The sequence below is a fragment of the Lepidochelys kempii genome, chromosome 3, assembly GCF_965140265.1.
Source record: "Lepidochelys kempii isolate rLepKem1 chromosome 3, rLepKem1.hap2, whole genome shotgun sequence".
Lineage (NCBI taxonomy): Eukaryota > Metazoa > Chordata > Testudines > Cheloniidae > Lepidochelys > Lepidochelys kempii.
The window spans coordinates 113,768,598-113,784,527 of NC_133258.1; the positions used below are offsets into that span (position 1 = coordinate 113,768,598).

The following is a 15,930-nucleotide window of genomic DNA, read 5'->3' on the forward strand; positions in this document are numbered from 1 at the left end:
GAGGTACAGGTACAAATTTAGGTTAAAACATATTACGGTGATTAATGTCAAATATATTTATGGCTTCGTCCAGCAAGAAGAAAATCCTTACCACAGTGTATGCATTCTGCTCCTTCTTTACAGATGCTGATGGCGACTGGCAGGGATTAGATGAAAACATTGCACATGTCTCTTTCTCTGCTGAGCGTTACTCCGAGGATGAAATGATTAAAAGGTCAAAGGAATTTTATGAGCTTCTCAATAAGAGACGGTCTGTCAGATTTATAAGCAATGAGCCAGTCCCCAGAGAGGTCATTAATAATGTCATCAAAGCAGCAGGTATGGTACTGAATGAATGAATCTCTTGAGAGTGACAGAAGCACTGGTCTCCTGCTCCTCAAATGCATAAGATAAGAGTGATATGGAAAGACATAGGGAATTAAATCTTAGAACCATGCTCCTAGTTTTAAATGCAGGCCTATTGAATCGGCACTGAATAAGTATTCAGAAACACTTGAATAGCACCAATGTGACTACCAGGGTAACCTTTGGAATCCTAACCAAGGTCACATGGCTGGGATTGGGAAATACATTTTAGTTCTTTGCCAGAACTCCTGTGTGTCAGTCTCTTACTGCAGGGCCAGACTCAACTCCGCTGTAATCCCATTGACTTCAGTCGGGGATGAATTTGACCCCCATTATTTATCTTGTCCTAGAATTTGGCTGCTTTTAGTAAAGCCTAAAATTGTGAGGAGGATTAGAGTAGGTTTCAGCAGCCTCAAGCAGGATTATTAATACAGAGATCCCAGCCACTATTTGCAGTGGATTGTTTCCGTGTTTAAAAATCTGTGAGCTGTTTTGTTACTGTACCTGCATTTAAGAAGATGGTGATGTATTTCAATTAGCTGGCAATCATTAAAAAACTGAACATGTTCTGGCACATGCAACAAAATGAACAAGCTTGCAGCATAGATGAAGTTCTCTGAAAGCTTTGAGGAGTGGAGAAAGGGGAAAAAACAAACATCAGTTCTTGTCTGACTCTCAGGAGAAACAAAGTAATTGATAAACCACATTTAATTTGGGAGCAAGAGTGGTATCTTTAAATAGTTTGTTCATGGTGTATCTCAAACTTAAGCAGGGCTTTGATTAGCAAATGGTCATTTGTTTCTAAGACCTACAAACAGTTAAAACTGTTTAAAAGAGGGGCAGGGGAGCACAGTCCATTCAGTCAATATGAAGATCTGATCAAGCTCTTTTATACCCACTTTACTTCTTTAAGGCATTTAAGTCTTGCAAAATGTGTATATTCTATAGCTTTGATTTTATTCGTTTTCAGCCAGTTAAATACTCTTTCCACTGTATTTGTGCATGGCAATCAGGACTGAGTGAACAAATTCAGATTTCGTAAACACTTACATGTGCCAGCTGCCTTTGGGTCTGTCAGATCAAACCTGTATGCTCTTTGGCAGATGTTTGCATCCTAATATTCCTATTCTTTGTGTAAATTGGAAACTCATTCCTTTTGGCTGCTAGGATGGTTTGCCCGAAGGCCATCAGCATTTTTTCCCTGAAGCCAAACAAAGCCTTTGGTTTTAATTGGCTATATATTCAGGCTGGTTGATGCTTTACTTTGATTTTAATACATTGCATTAGTACATTTAATACATTACTATTTGGCACTTAGATGCCTGCTGACAGGCACCTTACATGTATGAAATTTAAAAAATATCTAAATTCTTTCTTCTCATTTAAAGACAGTAATTGGAACAGACATTAGATAGGAACTAACCAGTGGATTTAACATGTCTGACATTGATCAGAACTGTGATGGCGTAGTCTCCTCTTAAAGGCAGTATTGCCTAGTGATAGTCTATCCCACCACCTGGTGTAGCTCTTCAAGAGTTAAAAGGTCCAATTATAGATACAAGGAACTCGGAGATACTGAGAGAGAATTGGTCCTGGGAGTAAGAATGGTTTAGGACGAAACCTTGTTCTTTAGGGACCTGGGGCCAGGAGCCTTGCAGAGAGGGTGGGGCAAGGCTTCCCTCTCTCCCAGCCAATGGAGGATTAGCTGGGAAAAGGTGACCAGTATAAATGCTGCCTCCTTCCTCATAGCAGTACAGGTGCCTGCAGATACTGAAGGGAATTAAGAAGGCTCCTCAATTAGTAGGGAACAGACATCAGCAGCAGAAGACTGCCAAACCCTCTGAGTCTGAGGATTAAGTGGGGTCAGCTGAGGTATAACAACTGCTTGAATTACCCAGCTCCTAAGGAGAAAAATAAAGATTGAGAGTAACCCTGAGGGGTCTGGTAACAGGATTTCAGGGGCAGGCTTCAGAGGAATCTTGAAAGCCAGAAGAACCTTTTGAGACTATTTGGAACTTTTTGTTATGGATCATATTGTAGGAGGTTTTGTAATAAACAAGCCCAAGGCAGATATAATTAAGACAAGCATCAGGAGTGCCTGAAGTGGACGGACAGTAACTACAGGGGGTGTGAGTGATTGCTGGACACAGACTAGAAGGAGATTAGTCTGTAAAAGAAAGCTTACTGGAACTGCTGAGGTTTTTATCTGTATTCAGTTTTATTACCGTACTAGACATAGACTTGCGTGTTTTATTTTATTTTGCTTGGTAATTCAGTTTGTTTTGTCTGTTACTACTTGGAACCACTTAAATCCTATTTTCTGTATTTAATAAAATCACTTTTTACTTATTAATTAACCCAGAGTATGTATTAATACTTGGCGGGAGCAAACAGCTGTGCATACCCCTCTATCAGTGTTATAGAAGGAGAGTGAGGCAGCGAGTACGTGCAGTACCACATTGATGCTGCAGGAGGCAGTACAGCACAGGCATGCCCTACAACAGGAACTTTAGGCTTTCCTCCATGAAGAGAATGAACTGAGACTATCAACATCAATGGATATGAATACCTTCTTTCCCATTTGGTCAGCTTGCTTTCTTATTGCTCTGTAATTCAGTCCTGTATCCCCCAGAAAGATGATCTGACTCTTCATTTATTTTCCCTTAGCATTTTGTTGGTTGATTTTTAACTATTGCATTTATTTGCATAAAGGAACTTCTCCAAGTGGAGCACACACTGAGCCTTGGACCTTTGTGGTAGTGCAGGATCCTGAAGTAAAACATAGGATTCGGGAGATCATCGAAGAGGAGGAGGAAATAAACTACAAGAAAAGAATGGGAGACCGATGGGTTAATGACCTGAAGAGACTGAGGTACAAAAATCAAGGCAAATAACGGGCCAAGATTTTTCAAAAGTGACTTGAGAGTTTTGAGTGCCTGACTTGAGACATCTTGAAAGAACCTGATTTTTATAGAAGGATGAGCACCCACCTTGTCAAAACTGGCCCATTAAGTGTCTCAAGCTGAACACCTGAATACTGAGCCACCCAAAATTGTTAGTCAGTTTTACAAATCTTGGGCAAGGTAAATAAATAAATTTAACTGCAAGCAAGAAAGACAAAAGAAAAGGCCTGTTAGGGAATTTTATTCACACTAGCACTGCTTGTTTTTCCTCTTACTTCAAGGAAAAACAGAATTATTCAGCTCAGTTTAAAATCCTATTTTTTTTTAGCCTTTTTGAGCATTCTGGGGGTTATAATGGATCACAAATTGAATATGAGCTAACAACGTGATACAGTTGCAAAAAAGGCTAATTGGAGTGTTGTATGTCATACACAGGAGATAATTGTCCCACTCTTCTTGGCACTGGGAAGGAGGCCTCAGCTGGAGTACTGTGTCCAGTTGTGAGCACCATACTTTAAGAAAGATGTGGACACTTTGGAGAGAGTCCAGAAGACAGCAACAAAAATGATAAAATGAGGAAAGGCTTTTCAAAAAGCATGTTTAGTTTTGAGGAAAAGAAGACTGAGGGGGCACCTGATAAGTCTTCAGATATGTTAGGGGCTGTTATAAAGTGGGTGGGGATCAATTGTTCTTCATGTACACTTATTTATTTATTACAGTGGTAATAATTATGCTGGTGCAAGATCAAACTAGATGTGTACTATGTATGTAATTAAAATATCTCTCTCTTTGCATAATGAGATGAGATATACATGAAAATAGGAGGAAATAGCTCTCTTTTATATATCCTTTTAGGCCATCTCATAAATTCCTATAACAACATATATGGAACCAAAGTGACTGAAGCACAAAAGAGATGACCTACACAAGGACAGGTCAATGATCTAGGTTAGATGGACATGTACTACACAAAATAGCTTTAAAACTTATCCAAAGTTCCCAAGTCCGTGGCCCACCAGTAAGCACCACTGACTACAGTGGGAGTTATAGGAACCCAGAAATTCTGAAAATCATGCCACTGTCTTAGTTCCCAGTGCCTGTGGGTGAGTGCTCATGAGGTCAGTCCTCAGGTAGGAGGGGATATATCTGCACTATATTCTCATGCAACTGCACACTAGAGAGCAGGCAAGTAAAATCTTTCTCTCATCCATCCATAGACTGAGAGTGCTGGGACCCAGGGTTCTAATTCAGACCTTTTTCTAGGAAAACATCCAACAAACTTCATTTAAATGTTGTTTAAGATCAATAACTAAGAAGTAGCTTAAAAAACACCTGTTATAGCTGTTGTACATCTGTACCAACCTTTTATAGCCAACACATATATATGATAGTGAAAACAATGAGACAGCAGAATAAATGTCTTCAAAAATCACCTTTTTGCAGAACAAACTGGATAAAAGTATACCTGGATACAGCTCCCTACCTGATCCTCATTTTTAAGCAGGTGTACGGGATGCTTCCAAATGGCCAAAAGAAGACCCATTACTACAATGAGATCAGTGTTTCTATTGCCTGTGGTCTTCTCCTCGCTGCACTGCAGGTACGCTGACAGCATGCCGTACAGTCAGAGTTGGTATAAACTAGGGTTGGGTTGGGCTGGGTAAGAATAGAACTGAACCTTTGCCCCAAACTTGGATTAAACCCAAATCTTATTTTTGAGGTTTGAAAAAGCTTAACTTGCTATTTTAAAAACAATAAAAATAAAAAAATCACTCAAGTGAAAGTTTGAAGCTGAAATGTTCATCTATTGATAGCATGCATTGTTATGGAAAAAATGACATTGTGGACTAGTTAGATATAGGCCCAACTTTGAGAAGGTAAATCTTTCTCCATCCATACTGGCTAACAGTAAGAAGAACTTAATTTAAGCAATGTGCTTCGTTTTATTTGCACCTCCTTTTAGACAATAAATTCAGGTGCATACAGGTTTAATACTGTCTTATTAATAGAGCTGCAGTAGATACCAACTTAAGCACTCATAACTCTCGTACTACACTAATAATGATGCTAGGGTTCTCAGGTTACCAGTATGTCAGTCTTAAAATGATATGCCATTATCATAACACAACTTCCTTTCATGAATCCCCAGGACAGTCTTACTTTGAGATCAGTTTTAGTGTTGCTATGCCCGTTATTTGGGGGGCGGGGGAAAGCAGGCATATGTTTTGTTTAACAGCCCATGCAGTTTGTTGTTTTGTTCAAGGCATTTCTAAAGATGAATTTATTTCTAACAAGTTTAAAGCTCTGAACTGTATACACTGGACAATCAGATTGTTTGACTAGTCTCTCAACATTTAACTCTAGTTCTTATGTCTAATGTATACAAAAATGTTTAAATAGTGATTTTTTTAAACTGTTAAATCATTAATGGAGCACAATAACAGCAAGCCAATGCATTACCAGACTCTTCTCTTTTAGTCTAAATTTTTCCAACCCCTTCGTTCTGAAGGAAAATCGTCACAGCAGGAAATCTGAGGAGGGAGCAGTGCACGAGATTTAATTGTAACCCTGGTTTGTTGCTCCTCTGCAACTGTGTATGGGTACTGTATGTCTATACTGCAATGTAAGCCAGGCTCAGACTCAGGCTTGAGCCAAAAACCCCTTCTGTCTACACACAAATCTCTCAGTCTCTGGCTCGAACCTAGGACCCAACAAGGGTGGAGGGTCTGAGCCTATGACAGGCCGTGACCCATGGTTCAAGCCCTATTGTTTTGCAGGGTAGATGCAGCCCCACTTGACTCAGGTCTTGAGGAGACTGCCAAAAGTATCCAACAATCTCATGGGACAACTGCCTTTATCCTCTATCCTAAGAATCTCCAATTAACTCAATTGAAAATGGAAGCCATTCCTCTTGGTGCACAGCAGCAGCTCAGTGAGTCAGTGTTAACCTTTCCATTGTCTTCACTGAGCTGCAAACACCATCTGGGAGCCTTCTGTGTTTGCAATGGAGACTGAACAGAACAAGCCTCTTCCAAAGTGCACTGCTTCATGGTGATGGGAGCACAGCCAGCTTTGGTGAATCTCTGGTGTGAGGCCAACAAAACTGTGGTAAAACTTTAGTAAAAGTACCAAGAGTGACCATGCATACCAGCAAACTGCAAAGAAACTGGCAGCTTTGCCAATTTACTGGACTGTGCAAGGAGCGGATTAAGCAGCTCAAGAGCAAATGCCGGAAGACCAGGGATCAGATCCACACCGCAACTCACTGGCACCCTGCCTGTTTTATGAGGTGTTAGCCTGGCACTGCACCCAGGACAGAGTAAACTGTGGTGCATAATGGCCTGGTCAGCTTGGATGTGACCTGCCAGCTGCAGAATCTAGCGTGGGGAGTGATGGGAGCCAGCAGACACTGAGTGAGGACCATGAAGTCACTCTGTTGCTGAGGCGGGTCCCAGAGCACACTTTGGAACAGGATCAGTGGCAACTTCTGGGTCCATACTCTGAGGAGCTGTTTGATGCCCCCTCAAGGAACAGCAGCAGATATGGAAGGGACAGAAGCCGCCCCTGAGCCTGGTAAGTGTCTGGCTCCAATTTAATATTTATTGCTACAGGAGGGGTTTCCACTATATAGATCAATGCAAAAGTTCTGAGAAGCTCATTGTAGCCGCCAATGGCAGATTGTATCACAGTGCCTTGGCGCACCCCTCCCCCTCATGTGGAGTTCAAAATGGCAACCAGGAAATGCAAATAGTAAAGAACAGCTCTAAAAAGTATTTTTATTGGAAAGACACCGATTTTTGCTATGGCCACTCCTGTTTCTTAAAAATAACATTATATTGCCATGCCTTTGTTTACTGCTCTGTAATCAATCAATGGCCTATGGACCTTCCCGGAAACTGTGTATGTGTGTGTTTGGGAAAACGTGATCCATTTTCAAAACTAGTCCATTTCAGTTAGAGGAAGTCCATAAGTGACAAATCATCTATCCCAAGTCTGACTGGGGTTTGACTTTTTGCCAAGAAATGTGAGCGTGGGGAGGAGAAAGGCTGTGGAGTTCTTTGTGTTCTTATGCAGCCATAACAGGGTAAGCCCTGTGGAAGCTAATGCAGCCTGTTGATTTCCTCATGAATTCTGACCCAATCCCAGGTGCTGATAGCTGTGAGCAGGAACCCCAGATAGGTAGTCCGGTTGTGGGGAAGGGCGTATTTTCCAAGGCCACTTTGGTAGATAATTAGACCACTCTACTCACAGGGCGATTTACACCTTACGTGCCCCTAGGCACAGCATCTTCAGCACCCCCACCCCCTGCCTACAGCTGACCTTCGTGTTTTCCATAAAAAATGAAACTTTTAATGCACTTAACTTTTAGGCCCCCATGAATGCTGGCTCCCCAGGCATGTGTCTACTGTGCTTAATTGGAAATCCAGCCGTGTCCACTCATAGATGTGCTGCTCAGTTATATTGGAATACTCCAGCTTCATACACTGCAGGTTTCCTACCATCAGCTTTTCCAATATGCTGCCGCAAGAACAGTTACGGCCTCCAAAATGTGAAAGGCTTGAAAGGACAGAAAAAGATTTTTGTAGTAAGGTCACAGACTGCCTTACTGTGGCAAAACAGTAAACAGATTAGAATTTTTAACTTACCATTGTCTCTGCATTACTTTCACCAGGCCGTGTCCAGGGAAATGAAACATCCCTTTCACAATATATTGCAGTTCAATTTTGATATGTGGAATTTCAAGGACCTAAAATGTTACAAGAATTAATTCTGTGCTCCTCCCCTGAGCTTTTTGAGACAGTGACACTGTCTTGTCCCGTTTCAGGCCCCCTGTTTCAGGCCCCCTCTACCGGCTGCTGTACCTCCACAGCTCGACCCCTGACGGTGTAGTTCAGGCCTGGCCCCAGCGTACCTTCTGGACTTTGTTCCAAGAGAAAGCATTTCCATGATGAATTTATGGTTCAACAAGCAAGGCCAGTACCAGAAACAGAGGGACTTAAGACTGGGGAAAAAGCATGCCAAGAGGCAGGAGGAAGGCTGAGGCTTTCTGCGCAGCTAGAGGACAGTGTTTCAGTGTGGGACCAGGCACTTGCTACACAGTTCCTGGTTTTTTGGAAATGTTCTTTTGTAACTGTTTAGATGTTGTATGGGAAGTCACCTGCATGGCAATGGGTGACTGTTGTACTGTTCTGACACATTTATAAATAAAGCCTTTTATCTCATCAAAGTTTATTGCTATCACTGCATCTCATCATACAATCATGAATTGAAATAATAAAGCTAAACACATGACTGGGAACAATTAGGAATTAATAAACAAACACTATTCCTCTATACAGTTAGGTACAGCAATGCACTCTTCAATCACTTAGAATCATAGAATATCAGGGTTGAAAGCTCAGGAGGTCATCTAGTCCAACCCCCTGCTCAAAGCAGGACCAATCCCCAATTTTTGCCCCAGATCCCTAAATGGCCCCCTCAAGGATTGAACTCACAATCCTGGGTTTAGCAGGCCAACGCTCAAACCACTGAGCTATCCCTCCCCCCAGCACTTCCTTATATGAATACATATTGTGACTTATCCTCCACCCCCATTTCATAAGTGGTCATGTCATTAATAAGTACATTGCATGGCAATCAAGCCCCCACCCCCCAAGCACTGAACCCACCCCAAAGCAATTAGCCCCATACCTCCCACCGCAAAAGCACATTCATAGAGTACTATTCCCCCTCTTCCATGGGGCCAGGCAAGTCCATAAAGTGGGAGCACAAAGCATCCCTGACTTCTAATGCCTGGATTCACCCGCGCCAGCTGTGGTAGGTGCATTTTCTGGCTGAGGGCACTGATTCAGCAGCCCCTCACTGTCATAGGTCCATTCAGGGGGAAATGGCTCACCTCTGGCTCCACAAAGATTGTGAAGAGCACAGTACGGTACAGTAATGCAGACAGCACTGATGACACTGGCATCTAAACATTTCTGTAGACATCTCCAGTGGGATCTCAATCTGCCAAAAGCACATTCAGACAACCATTCTACATCTGCTCATCGTATAATTAAAACATCTTTTGTCAGGACCTCTGAAATCAGAGCATGTTTCATAGGCCAAGGCAAAAGTGGGCACATAGGGTTCCCCAAAATAATGGTAGGGACAGTAATTACATTTCTGACCATGTCATTTGGTGGGAATAGTGTCCCAGCCTGTCCATGAATGTAGACTCCTGATCTGTAAGAAACCCTGACATTGTGAACTTTCCCAATGCAGCCTACATTGACATTCATAAAGTGATCTCTGTGGTCCACGAGGGCCTGCATAACAATGGAGTAGTTCCCTTTGCACTTTATGTACTCACAAGGTCCTTGAGGAGGGTAAACTATGGACACACGACTCCCATCAATGGCCCTGGCACAGTTTGGAAACCCCATTCTCTCAAAGCCAGCAATTACCCCAGGAATAGCTTTGTATGCCCGCCATCTTGGAGTTAACCCAATGCCTGACTGCCTCAGAAACCTCTGCCACTACTGTACCCACTGTCAACTTTCCAACACCAAACTGCTTGACCACGTTCTGGTTGGAAGCTAGCTACCCCAGACTGCTGACAGCAACCTGCTTCTGAACTGGCAAAGGTGCTCTCATGCTTTTAGGTTGAAGAGTTGGGGCAAGCTGCTCACAAAGCTCCAGAAATGTAGCTTCTTCATGCAAAGAAACCCACTGCTGTCATCCCAGGTCTCCATGACAATGTGATCCTACCACTCTGTGCTTGTGGCCCAGCACCAGATACACCAATCTTTGTAGGGGGCATCAGTGGCTATACGGAGTGTAACAGGCAGCATCAGCTAGTGTGAGCCTGCCATGCCAGGTTACTCTTCCTCCTCCTCTTCCTGCTCCATCCAAAGCTCTGTCGCACACCTTTGGTGGATCAGAAAACATTGCCAAAATGTCCACTAGTGCCTCATGGAAGTTCTGCCTGTTTCCTGACACAGGAGTGAAAGTACAATCAAGAAAACTTCTGAAGTCTCCTCCATGTTGGTTGGCAGGCTGCGTTGGCTGCCTATAACTTCCTGTAACAGGCAGGGTGGGCAGTACAGTTTTCCCACAGTGCACCAGTCAAAGGGCCAGAGCTATCACTTTTCGGGAGAGTGCTAGGAGTCTGGGATCTGGTCGGTTTGACTCGGGGCTGCATGCTGCACTGTGGAAGCCGGAGCCCCAGGTTAGAAAATTCTTAAAGTAGGATTAAGAATCAGTGTAGATGCTCAGGCCCTGGGTTCTCGAACACAGGTCAACTGATCTGAATCTTGCTAACCCTGGTCTTACATTGCAGTGTAGACATACCCTATGTGATTCTCCACTCCCCCTCCATGTAACTGCATACAAAGGGGGTGCAATGAGGATGTGGCTAAAGGAAAAAGGGCAGAACCTGCATTTTATGTCCCCCAATGGCATGGTGCTCTCCTCTACTCACAGACATCCTGCTCTTAAATTACTCTAGGTGTCTCTAGAGTTAGTTTGTCAGCCATCGTCCCCAGCCACAGAGACTTGTATTGCACACCTTGCTCCCTTTCCCAGTCAGAATTAGTGGGTGTAATCAGGCTCCAGATTATCTCCAGTACCACCTTAGCCAATGCCTCATCCAGCCTGACTCTCGATGCTCCCTGCCAGCTCGAGAGTGGCCCTGCTCCTCAGGGTCACTTGTCAAGCTCAGAGGCAGATTAAAGTTTCCTGGGGCCCTGGGCCAGAGCAAGTAGGGGCCCCTTCGCACCCCTTTTGCCTGTAGCCCTGACCACAGCCCCAACCCTTTCTGCCTCTTCCCCGGGGCCCACTCCTATTCCACCCAGGGTCCCCTCCATTCCCCTCCCTTATTGCAGCCCCGAAACCCATTTTGCTCCTTTTTGCCTCCCCCCCACCCCCACCCCCGCCCCACTGCAGCCCCAAGACTGGAGACTCTCCATTCTGGCACCACAGCCCAGGGCTCAGCGGGGAGTGAGAGCTCCTCCAGTCCCAGGGCCACAGCAGGGGGGCTGAGTGCGGGGCTTCCCTTGCTGCCCCATGGCTTCTTTCAGGTGGGGGGTGCTGGGGCTTCCCTTGCCTGGGGGCTTCTGCTGGGGACGGGGTCAGGGGCCACTGGGAGGGGCTTCCCCACCCCGCCTGGTGCTGCTGGCGGGGAGCGGGGTTGGGGCACAAGATTCCCCTGCCTGGCACCGTGGCCATGGAGCAGGGTCAGGTTGCGGGGGTTTCCTGGGGCTCTGGGCTCTGGGAACTTTGGCTTTGTGACTGGGCTCTGGGCTTCCACCACCCAGCAGTGGATTTTCTCCGGGGCCTCCCCGTTGGATGGTACCCCTGGCATGAACCCCGTTGGCCCAGTGGCAAATCTGACACTGGCCCAGCTTCTAGAAATTATTTTATACTCTTTCAGAAGAGAGCCAGCCCTGTGACTCCACAATACTTAGCACTACTTCAGCTAGCACTCTGCCTCTTCAGAGCACTAGACAGGCTATTTCAACAGGAGGTGCAACCTGTGAAAATGCCATAAAACTGGCTCTCCTTTAAACTTAGTATATGCCCTGTCATTCTAAAGCACTCCCAGAATGCTTAACCAATTAAGGACTGGGCCATGTTCCGCTGAAATCCACATGCACAACTACCATTGAATCAATGAGAGCTGTATGCTCATGTCATGTCTAGTATCTGATCTGAGTGTTTGGTGTAATGCTTCATTTCCTTGTGGGATTTTATATGGGAGGACTGGGGAATAAGTGAATGGGTTTAATGAATGGCTCTGGGTTTTTAAAAACAACCACCTCCCATTCCACCCACACCCCCAACATTTTCATAGAAGATGACAGGCTAATCCTGTTTGGCACCTCCTGAGAGGCATGGCACTAAAGATGCAACCCCTGGGGAAAGGGGAAAAGCTTTAAGTCACCTTTGTGCCCTCTGGATTCTGGGCTGCTGCAGGAACTGGAAAAGCCCCGGATGTAAGTTTGAGCAGCCCACAGGATTGATCTAACTTCCAGCAGCCTCCTCATAGCTGCCTTAGCTCAGAATCCCCGTAACACTGAGTACTAAGGTTAGGTCCCTTCCCAGACTCATCTACCTTGAGGCCTGCGAGGCAATAGGCTGCATAGGACTGCTTATGCTAGCCTATGCTACTCCCACAGTGGAGGAGTTCCTTTTGACTCCTTCACTGCCCTCTAGGCTGCTGGAACCATGTGCAGGGGCTGGAGTGAGAATTGGCCTCTGAAAATCAGTGGTGGCGAGGTGCGGAGGAGCAGAATGTGCCATTTGCCCAGCAGCCTGGTGTGTTTTATTTTAAGTAGGGTAGGAAATCTCTTTTGCTCCTGGTAAGGCTACAAATACGTTAGAGATGAGCTTTAAAGGTTTGAAGCGTGTGAACATGTTTGGACTGTACAGTAGGAAGATGGGCATGGAAGGTCAGCTACAAACTCAGAGGACTGAATTTTATTTCATTCAGTTTAAACTGCACCTTGCCTCTGTTTGTCTGTCTCATTCTAGAACGTCGGTCTGGTCACAGTGACCTCTACGCCTCTGAACTGTGGCCCTCGCCTCAGGGTGCTGCTCCAACGCCCAACAAACGAGAAGTTACTCTTGCTGCTCCCTGTTGGGTACCCCAGCAAAGACGCCACCGTGCCTGATTTGACACGAAAGCCACTGGACGACTTTATGATGGTTATATGAGCATGGGACAACTAAGGAAAGAAATTACTAAAATGCTGACTGTAAAGCAACACTGTAAAGCCCACAATATGCTGCTTCTCTCTGTCTATTATACACAGCTTATCTTTGTCCTCTTAAGCGTACCTGTGGATCTGGCTGTTTATACCCATATGCCTTCTTAGCACTCGTAATTGCAGCGGCTGCAGCCAGTAATAGCAGCAAGCAATCAAGCGCTGTGAATCTGACAACTGCTATTATTGATGAGCCTGGTTGATTGTTCCAGGGGATATGCACAATAGCCCTTCAGTTGCTTTTATCGCTTCAGTTTCCTCTCCCCATTAGGGAGTGACTCTTTCCCTGAATTGGAAAGAACCTCCTCATCCTGATATCTTTTGATTGGCACTTGCACACTTATCTTCCCTTTGGGGGTTTCAGCAGAGCAAGGCAGCAGAGAGGTTAGCAGAGAGTGGGTGGAAGACTAAGCAGTTTGTACATTGCTTGATGTACCCCAGTCAAAAATCCCCTGTCCAAGAGCTGCATTATCTTTTGCAGTGGAAGAGGATATCTTCACATATGTTAGTATTACTTCTGCTTAACCAAGATACTTGGAGGCCTTGTCTAACCTAGACATTGTCTCTAAACTTCCTTCCTTTGCTGCAACTGGTGCAAGCCCCCATTAGGGGAAATCTAGGGCAGACATGGCACCCACAATGGTCTAACTGGTGTCATCTACATGTGCTCTGGACAGTTAGGTGGCGTGACAATGAAAATGCAGGTTCCCTGTCTATGCTAGTGCTCCCATCATTGCTGCCCCTAGTGAAGCAAATAGAGGGTATGTCTACACTACAATTAATAACCCATGGCTGACCCATGCCAGCTCACCTGGATTCGGGCCAGGAGGCTGTTTAATTGCAATTTAGATATTCAGGCTTGGGCTGAAGCCCAGGCTCCAGGACGCTGCAAGGTGGGAGGGTCCCATAGAGTAAACCACAATACTGACTTTGGGTTTGTCTTCACAGACAGGTGCTCCAGCTTAACTGAAGTTCTCATTTTAAACTGATTTTGTTAAACGCATGCAAGACTATGTGTGTGGACAGTCTCATTTTGAAATCTTTTACTAAGACAAAGTTACAATGAAATGTTAACATACTACATCGTACAGCACTTCTTCAGGATCTGTTTAATATTCAAAGAACCTGGCTAAAAATTCTGGCTTCTTGGCTAGGGAGCCCACCTCCTCTTACACTAAAAAGGGTGAGCATATTTCTAAACATCCAACCTCTTCTGGGCATTTCTCTTGTTCATGTATTGATCTGAAAGCTTTTCATTACAAGGACAGTCCATATTTTACTATATCACAATTCCATAGGAGGAGGAGTCACATTTTTCCAATAAAATACAATACAAAGTCTAGCAGCTAACAATTTACTTGTCATTCTGTTTACAATGCAGATGCTTTACTGGAGAGTTAAATAAGAAGGTCAGGGGACCTTTAGGAAGCCAGCATGTTGTCTTAAGATAAAGCTCTTTAATAATTTCCTTACAAAGCCATCTAATTCCTGCACACATATGCAAGCATGTTCCCCTTTCCCCACAACCACTGCAACAGAGCACCTCCCTAGCAGTAAAAATATGATGGCTTTTAACTGATGTCAAATGCCATATATGTGGTCATTCATAAACAATTTATTTGAGCTATTCTCTTATTTTGGTCTAAACCAGATTTACTTTGGTTTAGTTTAAATTTATTAGGAAGAGGTTTAATCTACACAAAACTAAGGCCTTGTCTACAGGGAAAAGTTGTACTGGTGTGACTTCAATTACTTTTTAAAGGAGTATAGTTACGTTGGCACAAAGCTGTGTATGGACACACATTTCGGCTTAGCTTAAACCTGTTCCCAGTTGACTTAAGCTAAACCAAAGTTCTTTTTAAACTGAAATAAGTGGAACCACGGACAGGTTTCGACTTGTTTAACTGAACCAGTTTAATTAAACCAGTGTGTGAGCAAGATCTTATATTATATGGTGGTGGTTAAAAGAGAGAACACAAAATGAACTGTCAAAAAACAAAAACTGTTCTCTTTTTTCCATTCTTTGACTCTGGAAATTAATATATTAACACATCAAAAAGAAAATGAGCCTGTAAATTGTTCATCGATTATATGGAAATGACTCTGTTGAAAATTCCATCCAGCAAAGAGCCTCTGACACTGCAAAGCACATGTGAAAAAACAGAAAAATATCAATCCAAATACAAACATCTTGATAGTATTACAACTGTTGATGACACTGTATGAGAGAACCTTTTCAATCGTGTTTAATGCTGCTGTTATGCCAAGCCTGCTTAGATCTGCCAATATTCTACAACTATGCTATCATTTTTAAGACAGAAGTGAAATTGGAAGATAAGAAATTTTGCTCTTGTGTTTTCCTGCAGGACTTTCTTAAATAAAATGAAACATTCCATCTACAGTGGTTTTACTCTTATTAAAGGCTTTCAACTTGTTTGGTTCTAATAACTAATATGGGCAGAGATTAGCTTGGTGGAAAGGTCTCCCAGGCATTTTGTGGGGCGGGGCCTTCATTTTATATTCAGTCATCCATTAAAAATTTGAACCAAGGTAAAAAAGAGGGTCTGTATTTTCTGAAGAGCTCAGCACCCAGCAGCTCACCTTGTCACACTTATGGCCAGGTTTTCAAAACAGCTCAGAACCTAGACTACGGAGCTTGTGAAAATCTGGTACTGAGTGAGCAATACATGAAAGTCTGGGAAATCCAAAGTGTAGCTGGAAAACACAAAGCTGTTAAATCATCCAGTCCAGCTCCCTGCCAATTCAAGGTTGTTCCCTACAAGACACTTTCAAATGTTTTCATTTTTCAGTTTCTTACTGTGCTTGGTTGAAGCTCAGAACTTTTTGATTCTTAACCCCCTTCTGAATCTCACCCAGTAGAAAGTTTGGCCTTTGAGAAGCTGTTAGCATGGAGTAAGGATGGTAAACTCAACTTT

At 43.9% G+C, this 15,930-nt stretch overlaps 1 protein-coding gene across 4 annotated transcripts in view; it reads left to right on the forward strand.

The window, feature by feature from the left end:
* The window catches only part of IYD (iodotyrosine deiodinase), a 28,356-nt gene extending 12,963 nt beyond the window's left edge, over window positions 1-15,393 (forward strand). The window contains exons 2-6 of one of the 4 annotated variants that reach the window (XR_012158086.1): window positions 124-318; window positions 3,058-3,217; window positions 4,692-4,848; window positions 6,026-6,821; window positions 12,762-12,848. Coding sequence is in view for 1 of the 4 variants with exons in the window: in XM_073337632.1 (XP_073193733.1) it covers window positions 124-318; window positions 3,058-3,217; window positions 4,692-4,848; window positions 12,762-12,944 (695 nt within the window). In the remaining 3 variants the exon portion in view is untranslated. Of the gene's footprint in view, window positions 1-123; window positions 319-3,057; window positions 3,218-4,691; window positions 4,849-6,025; window positions 6,822-7,617; window positions 8,465-12,761 lie in introns of those variants that run through there. The other 3 variants (XR_012158084.1, XR_012158085.1, XM_073337632.1) reach the window with 3 other exon arrangements.
* Window positions 15,394-15,930: the final 537 nt, after the last annotated feature.